The sequence below is a fragment of the Physcomitrium patens genome, chromosome 2, assembly GCF_059467195.1.
Source record: "Physcomitrium patens ecotype Gransden chromosome 2, ASM5946719v1, whole genome shotgun sequence".
Taxonomy (NCBI): Eukaryota; Viridiplantae; Streptophyta; class Bryopsida; order Funariales; family Funariaceae; genus Physcomitrium; species Physcomitrium patens.
Genome location: NC_143411.1, coordinates 132799 through 148871, shown reverse-complemented (window position 1 = coordinate 148871; position 16073 = coordinate 132799). Strand labels below are relative to the sequence as shown.

The following is a 16073-nucleotide window of genomic DNA, read 5'->3' as shown; positions in this document are numbered from 1 at the left end:
AAATTTAAAGAAATTAGTCTTTAATATATATCAATCTTAGAACAAGTAGCAAACATATTTATAAAGCCAATAGAATAATTCTTATTTGAAAGTTTTAGAAAAAGAATAAATATGGTTATGACATTCAGATATATTATTATATATTATTAGAGGCATAAAAATTTTAAAAAATTAAAAAAAAATAATTAAATTAAATCTAATATATATATTATTTTATTTATAACCTATTTTTAAAGGCTTTATACCTAGCATTTTTGAATCTTTTAACTTTGACCTTACATTCTATTTAAGTCTTATAAAATTTGGGATGAAATCCAAACTTAATAGTATAATATTTTTGATTATGATGCACTATAATTTCTTCTTAATCATCATAACAACTGCATACTCTATGAAGTTGAGAAAGAACTTGAACTTTAAAAACATATTTTACCATAGAAACATCTCTAATATTGCTCTGACTAAAAACCCTCATACAAATAGGAAACAAACAATTCTCTAATCTCTTCACCATCTATTTGCAAAGATTTGTCTCAAATATAAGCAAAACCTAGATGACTAGCCAAAAAGATCAACTTTGAGAAACCAGAACAAACTTCTATTTCAAAACAATTGCAAGGAGAAATTACACAATAACAAATAAATACTTAAACCTACTAATAAATTATAATAATTTTTAGCTCATGCACTATTATATAATAATAAAATCATTAGATAAAATATATATATATATATATATATATTTTTATAAAAGAGCCTAATTAAGAAGATATAATAAAAAAATATAGAAGAAGGTAGATTAGAAAAATAAAAAATATAAGTATATATATATATATATATATATATAAATTAAAATTTTATTTTAATAAAAATTATTTCAAAAAAATAAGAATTGATAACTAGAGAAGACTGATTACTGACTAGAGTCAAAATCAGACCTTGAAGTACAAAACTAAGAACTTATGTTGTTTTTGAGGTTCTTTTATAAATCAAAGAGCAAGATTTGAGAGAAAATGGGATTAAAATTCTTTGAATGTTAATTTTGAAGAATTTGAGTATGTAATGCCTTTATAAGAGCTTTGAAAAATGAGGGTGGTTTTACATGACCCTAGTTTTTGGAAAATAAAATAGAATTGGCATTTTAAAAATTTTCATAAGTTTTATAATAGATCTATAAATAAAAACTTGAAAATTAGTAAGTATAGTTGTGCTAAATGTGTGCTATGAATTTGAGCTTAATCAAATGGTTAGGTTGAAGGTTATTGAAGTTCAAGTAGATTAAGATTTCAAAAATTGGAATTTTAGGATTACTAAGAGTTTCTAAGTTTATTAGCAATTTGTCCATTGAATTGAAGTGAAGATTGTTTGTGTAGATAGTAGACTTAATTTTAAATATTTTTATGAAATTTTAGAGGAATTTCATGGTCTAGAAAGGAGATATTGGCATTGACAGCTCAGTATCAAGGTTGAAAAAGGAGGCCATCCATCATCCAAATGGATTATCTTATATTTCTCTCAATTTGTAAGTACAATTAATCTCATTTTTCTTATGTTTGTTTCCAATTGAGTTCTTCAAAAGTGTACAAATTTTGAATCAATATCAATAATTCAATCATTAGTTGGTGAGATTTCCATCTATTATAAGGTTTGTTAAGAATTTGTTGAGGATTTAGGATTTGATTAGGTTAAATCTAAGATTTAAGGTTTACTTAAGACTTATTCAGGATTTGTTTAGGATTTGATTAAAATTCATTAGAATTTTGTTAGAATTTCATCAAGGTTTGATTAGAATTTCTTCAAGATTTAGTCTAGAATTTTATTAGGATTTAAGATTTAATTCAGATTTCATTAGGATTTATTTAGGATTTTTTTAGGATTTCATTTAGATTGATTGGGGATCATATTAAAATTTATTTAGGATTCAATTATGGTTTTTATTTTTAATAATTTTTAAAGATTTTTTTGTTATTTTTTTAGGATATTTTTAATATATATATTTCTTTAAGGTTAATTTATGATTTCTTTACATTTCTTTTGTAAGTTCTTTAAGATTCTTTTGGAATTTAATTAAAAAATGATTAGCATTATTATTATTTAATTAGAATTTATTTAAGATTTTATTACAATTGTTAGGATCTTATTATTGCAAGTTCTATTTTACCTTCTATAGCCAAATGTTTGGTGCATTCTTAAACTTCACAAAATACGATAGCATTATCAATTTTTTACTTTCTTGCCGATTTCCACAAATAATAAAGCAAACTTCAAACTGAGACCTCCACACAACTTTTTATAGTTAGCATGCAACCTAGAGCCTCTAGAGCAAGGGAGGGTGTTGAATACAATGGATAGTCACCTTGTCGGCTAGACACCCCTTGAACATGAACATCAATATTGCAGATGTTATAATCATAGATAGTTATCATTGAGACATAGTTCTAGACACTCGTTGATACATCAAATGGATATCCATCCGACTAGAGTAACTTATTCTGTATAAAAACAATGCGTGCGATAAAATCTATAGTTCACTCTTCTTAGCACCTGTAGTGGTGTCACTGCTGATTCTTGGATAATTGTTTGCTCTTGTTATTCTGTGTGTTTTTTACAATGATCTACAATGGCTCATAGGCACTAGAGATTGGTCTGTAGTTTCTGTTATCAAGTACTATGGATTGATAGAATGTGATTCAATAGACAATCCTACGAAGGTCTCTGTTTCACTCTTGTCTCTCTTTCACTCTTGTGACTCATAGGCACTAGAGGTTGGTTAGGTCTTTGTGGGTGAGACACTTGCTCCTGAGTGCCAAAATTCTTGAGTTTCTTCTCTTAATTTCTATGCCGACTTTACCATACACTTAATTGCATTTGGATCTTCTCTGTCCCGGAGTTTGTCTCACCTTGTTGTATTACTGTGATTAATCGCTGGGATCAGCGAGTAGCTAGATGCGTTGGCAAGTCCTTCAGGAGCACGTATTTTCATCCATATTGAACATTGATTTGCTGCTAAGCAGTCTTTTTGGACACATTTGTATCCTTTAGTGTCTATTTACTATAGACAACAAAATGACAAATACGAGGGGCATTAATATGCTGCGACAACTTTAGACCGTGATCACTCATCTTCAACGACAAGTGACCGTTCTACGAGTCTCTCGTCTCATGACATTAGTTCCGGTTCGCCAATTGATGTTGAGTAGGTGAAAAGACAGGTTCGTCAAGTCTTGAAATAGTGATATTCGCATAGAGGAAATTTCAAATACTGGGCTCAAAACGAGTATAAAATGTTTAGAAAGCACTTGTAATTCTGCACTTATTTGAGGAACCCTGTATAAGGGCTGTTACCATTCCAAATTCAACCTAATATGTACCAGGCAATAGGCAATAAATCTAATCACAGTAGAAAATGAATCTGCATAAGACAGAAGTTTGGATCAGCAAGTTTTGGACCTCTGATATACTTTATGTCATACATCTCCAGGTTACAGGATTTGTGTACTTCCAACCAGCCGGTGTCAGAGCTTCCAGGACATGTACATACGTCTATCTTTAGATTAAAGAAAACTGCTTCCAGATTTCTTCACACGAGCTGCCACTTCTTCGAAACAAATAGGGTTCAGACAGGTGAAAGATGTAAGAATGGAACAAGTGATTAGCCGGAAAAAAATAAAAAATAAAAAATAAAAAATACTGGACAGCTACTCTGTACGTTGGACTGCTAAAGTTTACAGCAGACATCCTTCGATCAATAGTTGGCTCACCAATTTCCATGTTGTGCAAGTCTTTTCAACTTAGCCATTCTCATGAAATAGTTGGCCACCTCTGTTGACATGATCCCACTGTTCGTACATACCAGCCTGAGGCAAAGGGGCAGAGCTTCTGTCTCCTCGATCACCATCAGACGGTAGTAGAGAGGCTTTTCTGTCATTATTCAGGAAAGCCCCTGTATCTAGTTCGCCTGAAACCTCTGGATGTTGACGTGTACTTCCAGATGTGCAACGATCTGACGTAGCCTGTGCTCCTGTACCTTGCACCTGAGCATTCACAGGAGTACTTGTATTGTTTGCTGGCAGAAAAGCTTGGTTACCGAAGACCGCCTGGGGAGGGAGTTGTGGAAATGATTGTTGATTCAGAGGGTCTTGAGTATAAGATCCTCCATTCTGACGAGGAGAAAAAGTCGCACCAGACTGAAAGTCGGACTGAGTGGGGTGGAAAGCTCCACTCACACAGCCCTGGGTTTGTCCTGGTTGAGGAATCCCTGGACCTTGCTGAGTTGCTAGTTGTCCAGTCTGAGGTTGGCCCGCTCCATCCTCTATTCGAATCCGTTTAGATGGACCCTGAACAGGCGAGCCTTCGGGCAAAGGTGGGTTCATGAAAGTGCCATACGCATACTGATTCTCTGAAAGCTGCTGCGAGAGGAGGATAGCCGCCTGAGGGAGTCCCAAGCCGCTGCTAGACACGGGCGCAGTAGCAGCGCTATTGGAAGTAGGGGTCTCACTTGTTGTAACAGGCGCTAAGGGAAGCTTTGGCTTGGCATCAACAACCGACACCACCTGTCTTTGATTCGCCTCTTCTGCTGCGGGAGCCCCAGTTTCAGTAGTACCCTGAAGATTAGTAATAGAACCAATTCTTTGCTGCTCTTCGATAATTTTTTGGAGGTACTTCCCTTGTGCCTCAATCCGTAGCTGTAAATGCCGTTGCACCTGTAAACGAGGAAGCATCTTCAGTGCAATTGGCAATCCACAGATGGCCAAAACCATTCTACATCTATCAGACTTCAACTGATCACACGAAAAGAGACATAACAGTGCAACTTCAGGGAAGTAACATGCAACATACAGGAGGTCAAACACAAACCTCAAGCTGCTCATGCAATCGCTTCTGTACTTCCATTTGCATGCGTAAAGCCTCAGTAATCTGAATCCCCCTGTGTTACAAGAAATTTTATTAATAGATTTCCTAAGTATAAACTGGTACTGGTATTCTTGTGCAACATCACGGCTCACCGCTCCACAAATTCTCAGACAAGATACAAAGAGAACAACATTAGGACAGCAGCTTACGAAGTTGCATCCAAAGTAGGAAGGACATCAGCCGGGTTTTTCTTCTCTGACTTTCCTCCTGTTAAAATCCACAACAATCTCATCATCGACCAACATAACAGTAATTCTTAGTTCTCCCGACCAACATAACAGTAATTCTACATCATAATGCAATATCGGCCTACAGAACCATGAACTGCACTATCACCAGTGAGTGCTTGCTTCCCTCGATCCTGATACTTCATCCATTTAACATACGCCCTACAAACAAATAAGAATGACGCAAATGATGAATGAAAGTGATTATTGCATCCTGTAAGGACCTCTAAACACAGGCGACTCACCATCTGACGAAGACTCAGGAATATACTTTGCAAGACGATATTTCTGCGGACACGTAAGGTACCAGATTAGAAAACCTCACGCCTCTAAGAATTGGCAATCACAAGGCAGTCGCCAGAAAATATACAGGAAATCACCGATGCTTTTCTACATATAATAGAAACCTATCGTGCCAACAAGAATCGCACACATTTACATCAACTCAATTTCTTCCAGCCCGGCAGGTGCAACCTCAAATGTGAACCATTCCTCACATGTGACAGCGAAACACATTTGCATGAACTTGGGGAAAGAGGAGTAACCTGTAAGTGACTCTTCACATGATAAATAGTTAGGCCTTGCACGCCCATAACTCTCAAGACCCCTTTCGGAGTTGCCCCTGCCATGTGATACATGTCATATGAAATGGTCAGAAGTCCCGACATCGTCCAAAAGTTCGCAGTGAGATCAAAGAGTGGGCCTCCCCCAGAAAGCGATAGCACTCACTCGTGGCAGTTGACATATCTGCTACATGAATGATTGGGACATAGCTGGTATGGTTTGAATGCAGAACCTACTATTTCAACGGCGATAGCTTCGACAACAAATAAGGTGTAACTAACACAAGGGGGAGGATGAAGTAGAGATAATCTAGTCGTCCTACTGATAACAGTGAAGAGACTAGAATTTCAGAGTAGCATGCGGTAAGAATGAAATCTGAAGTCAAATGAGGATAGGATATTCTAGTAAGTCTCCGACATTGCCAATTTGCTTCTTTGCTTGCCCACCTTTCCTCTGGACCAAGTCAAGAAATAGATGAACAGGAAGAAAACTTACGATCAGGGCCGCCCAACTGAGTTACGGCATCCACAAAACGGTCGTGCAGCTCAGGCGTCCATCGTAATCGCTGCTTTGCTGCTGAGCCACCACCTCCAGAGCCCCCACCCGGACTGCTGGCCGAATTGGTAGAGGCTCCAGTTGCACTTGACCCTCGAGGCTCCGGTGCCTGACTAGCAGACCTCTGGGGCATTAAGCTGGTTGTAGAAAACTTCTTGTTTTGATACATCGTCTGCATTAAAAAATCAACACCATTCTACTAAAATGAGATGCATATGCTCAAGCTCGTTATGATGTGAAACAATTGCAGTTTTGAACAACAATTCAATGGGAAACCAACCATTGGAGGCAGGTCCGATCATCACCATAATGGTACCACTGCGAACTAACAAAATCTGATCAAACATTCAATCAACAAAAAAGTTAACTGTAGCTCTAAAAGAGAACCAACATTCGCACTGCACTCCACGACATTGAATTTAGAGGTTAATCACTCACAAGAAAACTTTAAATTTAGGCGCTAAAATTGCGCCTACACAGAGCGAGTTTACATCAAGCAGAGGAACACTATCAGACAATAAACATTCTGGTACAATTCAATGCTGAAATAAAAACTAACGGTACTATTCCGAGCAAATGAAGGTAGTTCAGTAAGCAAAACAAAATCAAGACGACCCCTGGTAGGGTTCCAGTACTAACCTCAAATTTAAAGCTCACGTCACACGAGCCCGTACCATGAGCAACGGCAGATTGCGTTATACGAAACCTTGCAGTAATCGATAAGGGCAGGGAAAATAAAAACTTGTCTCTCTTCCAATAAAGGAATAAAAAATAGAAGTAAAATAAGAACTTCAACAATAAAAACTGTCGTTGTAAATAAACCCAGCCTCGCCTTGGAGAAAACAGCCCCTTGTTGAGAAATCAAAGACCCACTCGCTCCACAATCACATCCTTCATACATCATCCATGGCTTGAAACGCGCCTTGCCAAGCCAACAAAGCCTCACACTTTTTCCTTGTGACCATCGAGGTCTCCAGCTCTCCGAGCTCAAATGCCCTGCTTTCTCAAATCCAAGCACAGACAACCTTCCATGCCCCGAACAATAGCCCGAAATGCAAATCTTTCGACATTCAAAAGCCTCAGAAATCGCGCATTCCCGACCATTCAACAAAACTTTTGCGCCAGATACAATCCCCGCCACTGTTTCACTCTCCCACCTCCCCTCAAATCCCAAAGATCTGTATGTGCACTCCACCACTCAATCCAACTAAATCCCTGTCTCAAACTCCGAATTCTAGCTGCTAAACCCTAGAAGAGCATCAAAGAGATGAGGGAGAGAACGAAGTGGCAGTTAATGACGATGATATAACAGCAATCTCTCCGGCCTTGTTCAAGGACTTACTAACGACGTCGTAATGACGATGATTGTACAAACAAAGCACCAGAGCAGCACTGCACACGCCTGTAATCAGTAACACCCGTTTCTTTATGAAGATGAGACTATGAGCATCAAGCGGCGAGAAGAAAAGCGAGAGAAGAGGAGAGAATGATCTTCGAGGACCCTCCGCCCTTGCAATGACCGCCTGTTGACTGACTACTTCCCGCCAGCATACTACTCATTTAGCAACTTCTGTCTTCCTTCTCACTGCCATCGTCGGAGCCCAGTCCAGCCCCACAACCCCCACCTCATCAGCTTCACCCTCGCCCCACCTAGGCCCTGACCAGCTCTATAGCTCCGGCCCTAACCTCCCACGGCAGGTCTAGACTCTAAACAATGCACAAGCGTGAAAACAGCGCAGTCAACTTGCGAATTCACTCAAACAATCGCCGACGCCTGCAGTCATTAAGTCGGGAACGGCCATTTTGAATTACGGTCCCTATTACTACTCATCAACGTCTGATTGGTTAGATATTGGATGTCTACACTTGACTTCGGGCTGCTGCATTTCTGTACACTTTTTCGTCCTGCTGGCGGTGCTGCGGTGACATGGGACGTGTGGGACTCGTGCGAGAATAGTGAGCCTCAGGCAGGCTCGAAGGCCTCCCTTCACTTCCCGCCACTCCCCCTCTCCCACGTCTACCTTCCTACAGCTCTATGATTGAGTGCTGACAGCAACAGGGAACCTCTGCTTTCGTGCACTGCAACTCTGTAATTCCCTTCCTCGAGCCTGCACTGCTCTGTGCTACGAGAGCCCTGGCCCTGACATCCGTAGAGTCATCCCAGAGAACCACGCCATATGTCTGCTTTCGAGTTTGTTATCCCAGTCCAACACATGATGAGACCATGACGATAATAGTCTGTAAATCCTCGCCTTCTCTTCACTTTCCCAGACCTAAAAGACCCCAATATGTATACATCTATTGTGGAGTCTGCAAGTCCGCTCATCGTTGATCGCTCTGCGCAGCATTGTGCAGTCACTGGATGTCAGGTCGGTTCCCTGCCTCCTGGTGCATGTGGTCTCAGTGAATGTGCGCATATTGTAAAATGAGCTGGGCATTTGTAATGTACTACTCATCTCCTCGAAGGAAAACCTAAGCTGAAGAACAGATTATATGCGGCGAGGGAGCCACTACAGTGAGCACTATAACACAATCCATAAATTCAGTGTTGAATGGAGCTCGGAAAGAGATGATGGAACCCTGGATAGGAGCGATGCTGTAGAAGCCCCCGACCACTAAGGGACTACGAGGTGCTCGTGGCGTCCAGACGGGAATCCGTTCGGTCAGCATGCTATACGATTCCGACCTCTGGTTCCAACGAGTCACCAGCTTCAGAAACATTGGTATCATAGGCGTTACCACAGCAGAGGAGACTCGGGCCGTCTCCTCAGCAAGTCCTAGGCATGCCCTGTGTGACGTAGGTGCGTCCAGCACGCGCAACTCATGGAAGGCTACTGCCTGTGAAACTGTCTACGTGTACATGTCATCTGCTAGGAATACATATATATACCGTGAGCACGATTGAGAATGTCATATTTCACAAAACTACTTTACCACAAAGCTTGTGGTTCTTCAAGTAATGCAGGCACTTTTCCAGAAACAGTACCACATGCATTCAACATTTGAAACAAACTTCATTTCATAGGCCCTGGGGTTCTGCTTTGCGACACGCAATGCATCGTTCCCTACATCAGATGCAATATTTCTTGTAGAATCGAAAGCACCTTCTGCGGTTGATGATAAGTTCTCTAAGTCAAAGCGGGGTACACATTACTACCACGTTTCCTTCTTTCCACAAAGGCTGTAATTGAGCATAACCGGAAGCTTACATTCACATTCAGAAGTTGATTCAATACCGTTAGCACCAACTCAATTCAAAATTGGAAATATACGCCTTAAATTTAATCTTTAGTCATTTGCAGATCTATGTAATAATAAAGTCAGATATTATGATTGCCCGAAATATCTCGAAGTTGTGACGTACCGCCAGGTATGAGCAATTTACATTGCGTTGACAAACCTAACAAATTACAAATAGCAGGTACAGAGTATCAGAGGACTGTTCTACTGAGACCACATGCAATTCGCAGTTGAGTGACTACAGGACAACATTACTACGAAATAACCAGGGATTTGAACTCTTACCCCCCCCCCCCCCACACACACACACACACACACCTTCATTCTAGAGAAGGAACAAAATTCTGAACACTACCAACCACTAAATATCTTCAAATCACTTCTCAACTCAACGAAATTTCTATTTGATTGAGAGCTGCTAGCTGCACTGCTACTCCACAGGAAGATTGAATAAAGCCTCCAAAAAATAGTCAAATACAGTGTCCCACGAGAAATCCAGCATCCGTTCGTGAAAGCCGTGCTGTGATCGAAACGAGGTCTCATCCAATAAAGCTATAGGTTCAGAAAACTGAACACAAGACTGTTGGCTGGTAAAGCAAGACTATAGACTCATTAGTTGTGCATGCGGAGAACTGCACAAAGACACGTATGGAGAAGCCAAGCTGTGTAGGAATATTCAAATTCCATGATGATGCGTAAAAAGAAGAAAGGTGATAAATCTTCAAGGACGAAACCAAAACTAAAGAGGACAATAAAATGGTGCCTATCAATATGTTCATCTCAACTATGCAAGGTTCTCACCAGAAGAAAACTTAGCATTGCAAAATTTTAGGCAAATGAATTTTGAACTAACCAAATAGAACATTACGTACACCTTGCTACAGGCAGCTTCAGGAATTATTTGGCTGGACAATAGCATGAACAACGAACTCTTTCGGAAGGTTATGTTCAGATTCTGAATCTCCATTTGATACTTCAAAAAGATAACTGGAAAAATATCCGCGAGGTCTCCTAGTGATTGCCGAGCACCTGTAAAGAGCATACAGTTCATGAGACAAATGAACAAGTACTTGCATCTAAAACTACTCCATCAACCAGTATTTCTCTACATAAAACTCAGGAACAGCAAATGAACCACTTAACAATTGCAAGGCTCCATCTACCAATGAGTCCCACATGAATCGTTTACTTAACTCGATAACTGACCATGGGCAGCAAGCAGTAAACAATCTTTCACAAAAAAGAGCCCGATGGGCATGAAAATACCCTTATAATAATAATAATAATAATAATAATAATAATAATAGTAAAACAACTCAATTGGTAGTAATCTAATGAAAAGCAACTTGAATTGTCTTCTACTCTCCTTTGGTCTCAGATTCATGTCAGTTGGATAACATTAGAGAAATGTCAGCGGCAAGTACCTTGAAGTCGCAACAGCAAAATTTCAGCAAACGCTAAGTAAGGCACACATTGAAGAGGCACCGGCTTCATTTAGTCAGATTCCAATAGTAAAACAACTTAAAACTAATCCACGCTCTCGCAACTTGTAAATCACGCATAGAACCGTTCCAAGTCCTCGACGTTAAAGTCAAAACCCTTGATAGCCAACGCGCTCCTCTTAAAAGTCTACTACTCGCCACTTACGCTTCGAATATTAGTATACTATATCTCCTTGCCGACAGTTATTGACTTCGTTAAGGGCACAAAAGTTCATGTTCCAAGATTAGAAATTGTGTATCAGCATCTCTCTTGACGGCAAACAGCTGTCCAGGACACCGAATCACAAGTGAAAGCCTATGTAAAGTCCAATTCGAAATAAAACTTACAATCGCAACTAACCCTTCATCTGGTCAGTGGTATTTATGTATATTCGATAAGCATCATCAGTAATCGTTTGTCAAGGTCCAGACACTGATCGAGCCTCTCAAACGCAGAGCCATTCAAGACAACTCGGCGACAATAGCTACCCGACAATTTTCATAACAGCATCTGCCTAAATCTGCACTACCCGCACTTCGTGGATAATTACACATCCGACAAGCAGAAGAAGGAATCATACAGTCAATCCTTCAGAAAGATCAGTAATAGTAGTTGACTGGACCTACTTGAAATCCAAGTACCGCCACACTTTGATACTGTTCATTTGTCAGCGTTGCTCATCCATCCATATCACCTCTGTTAGAATCCTCGAAGAAGAACAGGATAAATCTTGCCAAAGTTACTTCTCTGGATGGTACCGAGAAACAGGCACATACTGAAACCCTACATAACAAACTATCGCCGAGTTTTGGCACGCTTCATTCCTGGATTGTTGAAAGGAGATGCTGTGCCACTCATATGAGCTAGACCCTCCTCACGTAAAGCGCCATTTAATGTAGCTAGTTCACGGAGCTGAGCCTTCTTTACGGCATCAAATGATTCATTCTGGAGAAATCTCAAGCCAACCCACTCATGTGAGTATTCATTCATGACACGACTCAAATCGAAAAGGTCAAGGTTCAAACTGGACAATTACAAAGAATACAGTTGGCAGACAAAGGGCATCATCTTAAAACAAACGTTTCTGTGTGCCTGCGTTCAGTTGGTTAGTTAAGAGCAAGGCATGCGCTTACAACTGGCTTGAGCAAGTCATGGAGGATCTCCCGTGCACGACTAAGTTGTACATCAATGATATTAGCTGGAAGTTCTGCCTCGACCAAAACATGCAAGGGTTCATTCAAATGCTCAAAACCAGGTTTATCCCTCATTTTGTCTTCCTGCACAGTATCATACCCACCAACCAAGAAGAGTCCCATCAGCTACTAGTACGGACTCAAAAGGGAACAATGCCTTATGTAGGTGAACTCCTGGTCAAAAGATAACTCGAAACTACAGCACCTGCTTGCGTCATCACACCAAAGAGACACTCATAAGAACTGCAAGATTTATAAGAGAGACACCCGATTGCAACTTCAGCAACTTTCAGAAATATTATGACCTTCGCTATGTCTTTAATGGAACCCCGACCACGGATTAATACACGGCAGCCAGTTGTTGCCTCCACTCGTTTAAGAGAGTTTCCTCGGGGTCCCAAAATCCTCCCAACGAAATTATACTGCAAAACGGAAACATCGACCACATCGGCGTGAATGACCAGGAGCTTGTGGGCAGTTTGTAAGCATAAATGAAGCTTCAGAAATACAAAAATTCACTTTCATAGTGAGCGTTGGCTTCAGAGGATGCACCCATTCATTTTCTCAGAGAAGTTTTCATTGCTTTAGTCCTAAGTCAAAGCGTAAATTAATTGATCGAATGCGCTTTACTTTTTGGCATCAATCAGACACAAATAGTGTCCGAAGGAAAACGGCGAGTAAGCACTGCTCACACGCTCACCACCAGAATTCGAGAAGCCAACATTGAATAGGTTCCATCCAAGGGAACTATAGTGATGGCTTAAAGATGCGACTTCAGACTTGTATTTATACAGTGCCACAACATCAACTACCAAAACTTTTTCAGATGTTGCGACTTGTTTCATACATTCGGGTACTTATCAATTGGAATGTCGATGCGTTGAGTCTTCTTCAATATTAGCCCGGCGGATGCGCCAGGAGTCCCATGCCAACCTACCTGAGGTATTACGAGCCTCTGGAGTATCACATCCACGAATAAATGAGATTTTTTGGAAATCAGCTGTAGAGGAAAAGAGCAATACAAATAAAAGAACCAGCCTTGACGTGCTAAGCGAAATGATGCACCACATTTATTGCCCAACACTAGAGTAGTAAGGACCATACTTCGCCCCAGCCATTTAAGTCCCCCGAACCACCGTCATTTAAAGGTGTGCCTACTGGAAGAGGGCTTCTATGATCCAGCCCATCCTGGTCGAGATAAGGCAATTTCCCAACAAGAGTTGTTACTCGCATTATCTCTGTTCCGTAAAGAGTCAGAGGTTAGAGTTGGACATGTGCAATGCTGAGGTATATCGAGCATACACTGGTTTTAAGCATGAGGATACATGAATCTTCCAGTTGTTGCATGCAAATTTGTGAATAAAAAACGCATTTAAAGAGTAGTATGTTCAGTTAGCAGGTATCGTCTGAAAGAACAGCATAACAACTCAAGAGGATGATAAAACCGTATAGAATAGAATAAATTTACCTTGATTTAACAAACGACTACAATTGGGAAGGACTTGCATGAAAGGACACAAATTCTGTCTCTCCGCAAGCAGTTCAGACAGATACCTGCGCACCAATTGAAAGATCTCTTCGTCAAAAGGATCTATGAATGTAACATTAGAATACCTGCAAATTCTACACCGCAACCCCAATTACTAAGGACCATCCTACATCTTTGATGAAAGAAAGAAAGAAAAAATAAAAAAAATAAAAAAGGCCGCAACATTAATGATTTGAAGTCTCGTCAGGAAAACTATGTTTAATCTCCACGTAAATTGGCTCTTGAAACAGTGGTTGCATATTGGGATTCGGAAGGACGGGAAAGGATATGTACATTCCTAAAAGTGCAATGAAGAATACTCCTGATGAATTTATCCAGCCGAGAATCCAATATCAGACTGTATGCTAAGTGAAACCCTAACCTTGAGAATCAGTTGGCAGGTATATCGGACAGTAACCTCCATGACGACAAAACGTACTGGCGGGATAATATATAAGCAACACGCTATATGCAGTCGAGATGGACAAACAATGCGATACAGAACACAAGCCGAACAAAGCGGAAACGAAAGAAACGTCGAACGGAGAGAGCAGCAGCGCAATCATACTTGTCGTGATCAACAGCAGCAGTGGAGGAGCGAATGACTAGTTGTGGAGAGCCCCCTGCCGATGGTGAAAAGTGCATATAGCGGCCTGCCATCCTTCTCCTCCTCCCCCAACCGTTGGAATCCTGGCTTCACCCTGCAACCTTCTCCCACACCCACTTCCAACTCCTACTTCTGTTCAACTAAGAGCTGGCCAACTCATGAAAATCCTCAGTCCTGGCACAGTCGGTACACGCCCCAGCGACAACAGAACAAGCTGGTGGTGCAGGAGTCAACATTGTTGGTGATGGCACAAAGGCCTTTCGTCAACAACAGTTCAGAGCTATAGCATGGAATGAGAGACGAAGAAAACGGAATGATTCGAGACAAAGAAGAGGAAGAAGAAAATTGGTGAGGAATTCCTCCAAGTACCCGGACTGACTGACTGAAAAGGAGAGGCGATGATGAGGAGGGGGAGGGGGAGGAGTAGGGGTGTCGAGGCAGAGACGACGGGGGAGGAGGAAAAGGGAAAGAAGAGCGAAGAGGAGGAATAGGAAGAGCAAGGGGAGCAGCAGCAAGAGGGAGCCATTGTGGGAGGGAGAGGTGATGGCTATGGCGACCAGGCTGGGCTGGGTCTCATGGAACCGTACACCAAGAAGTAGAAGAAATAGAAGAAGAAGACTGTGCCCCCCCCCCACACCCTACAAGAAGAACCTGAATACAAATGAGAGAGAGGGAGAGAGACTCATCCACCTGCATTACCTTTCTAAAATGCATTTGCACATGGTAGTGGGGCCTACTACCACAATTGCAAAATCAATTAGACAAAGTTATAATAGAATGCATTATATGAATCTAAAATTACATTTAAATATAATTTACTCGTTACAAAAATATATATATATATATATATATATATATATTTGACACAAAAATGGAATACACTCAATGTATTAATAGAGTGGAAAAAATTACAACAAACTACTTAATATTATATATCCAAAGGCAAAGTAAGAGTACCACAACACACAAGACAAATATCAAAACAAACTTATTTAGACTTTCACGTAAAATCACATTACATTGAAAACTTCTAGAGTTTAATTTAATTACTTTGTTATTTCTAGAACCAAATATATGTTTGATCATCCACAAGTTATTATGTTTCTTAAAACCTAAATGTATTGAAGAACTTGAAAATCATTTAAATAAAAAATATTTATTATAAAATTATAAGTTCTAAATTTAGATTTTGTAGCTAAAGAGTAAATTCAATAAGAAGGTGATCAAATAGTGCACTATCACCTTATATAAATTTGTCTAAAATTTGAGTTTTTTAGAAAAAAAGAAAATTTTAATAAAAATTTGTCTAATCTCATTAACACCCTTTTACCATTTTATTTATTATCCTTTGAATATTTTAATGAACAACCTTGTTTAAATGCATCTACTAATAAAATGTAAGAATAGAAATAATTCCATGAATTTTCTTGATTCTTAGAAAGAAAATTTTTATTGAAAGACAATTTATCAATCACCCGTTCTATCATATTCTAGTTACTACCAAAGACAAATGGAATATTACATGGAAATGTATTTGCCAAATCCTCCCATAGTTTGCATTTTTTTTTGTCACTTATTAGGTTCGTATATATTCACTATTCTAATAAAGTCTCCAAAGTTAGCTTGAAAAGTAATCCAAAAGGTTCTATTACACATGAAAGATCTTATATTATTAAAAAGATAATCTTTGGTGAAATAAGTGCAAACACTCCATGCAACCATACTGTTGAAGTTGGTTATATATTTAAAGATTGTTTTCAAAA

General features: G+C 39.7%; 2 protein-coding genes across 6 annotated transcripts; both read right to left on the bottom strand.

Moving 5' to 3' along the window:
• Window positions 1–3419: 3419 nt before the first annotated feature.
• On the bottom strand, window positions 3420–7978 carry LOC112274972 (uncharacterized). Its single transcript, XM_024504871.3, has 7 exons — window positions 6900–7978; window positions 6201–6432; window positions 5687–5763; window positions 5387–5429; window positions 5064–5121; window positions 4858–4927; window positions 3420–4703 (listed from the first exon to the last, which is right to left on the bottom strand). Exons 2-7 carry the CDS (start codon window positions 6427–6429, stop codon window positions 3792–3794), a joined length of 1389 nt encoding a protein of 462 aa, XP_024360639.1. The 5' UTR covers window positions 6430–6432; window positions 6900–7978; the 3' UTR covers window positions 3420–3791.
• Window positions 7979–9509: 1531 nt separating this feature from the next.
• Window positions 9510–14975, bottom strand: LOC112274979 (KH domain-containing protein At5g56140). Of its 5 annotated transcripts, none has more exons than XR_016506604.1 (9): window positions 14272–14975; window positions 13644–13729; window positions 13280–13413; window positions 13023–13130; window positions 12481–12597; window positions 12116–12259; window positions 11609–11927; window positions 10354–10529; window positions 9510–9660 (listed from the first exon to the last, which is right to left on the bottom strand). XR_016506604.1 is itself a non-coding variant. In XM_024504880.3 (7 exons), exons 1-7 carry the CDS (start codon window positions 14361–14363, stop codon window positions 11778–11780), a joined length of 831 nt encoding a protein of 276 aa, XP_024360648.1. In that variant the 5' UTR covers window positions 14364–14975; the 3' UTR covers window positions 10150–11777. The 5 variants fall into 5 exon arrangements, 1 of the variants encoding a protein (XP_024360648.1); XR_016506607.1 differs by lacking the exon at window positions 9510–9660 and adding an exon at window positions 9943–10087; XR_016506598.1 differs by lacking the exon at window positions 9510–9660 and having other exon boundaries at window positions 10150–10529; window positions 10925–11927.
• Between the last annotated feature and the right edge of the window lie 1098 nt (window positions 14976–16073).

What these genes read in the sequence shown, in the direction of transcription:
- LOC112274972 (XM_024504871.3), bottom strand. Translation starts at nt 6,429, where the DNA reads ATGTATCAAAACAAGAAGTTTTCTACAACCAGCTTAATGCCCCAGAGG. An exon ending in TCCTGAGTCTTCGTCAGATG is followed by an intron (nt 5,122 to 5,386) that starts GTGAGTCGCCTG and finishes GGATTTTAACAG; the next exon opens with GAGGAAAGTCAGAGAAGAAA. An exon ending in GATTGCATGAGCAGCTTGAG is followed by an intron (nt 4,704 to 4,857) that starts GTTTGTGTTTGA and finishes CCTCGTTTACAG; the next exon opens with GTGCAACGGCATTTACAGCT.
- LOC112274979 (XM_024504880.3), bottom strand. Translation starts at nt 14,363, where the DNA reads ATGGCAGGCCGCTATATGCACTTTTCACCATCGGCAGGGGGCTCTCCA. An exon ending in CAATTGATAAGTACCCGAAT is followed by an intron (nt 12,598 to 13,022) that starts GTATGAAACAAG and finishes TCCGTTTTGCAG; the next exon opens with TATAATTTCGTTGGGAGGAT. An exon ending in ATGACTTGCTCAAGCCAGTT is followed by an intron (nt 11,928 to 12,115) that starts GTAAGCGCATGC and finishes AGATTTCTCCAG; the next exon opens with AATGAATCATTTGATGCCGT.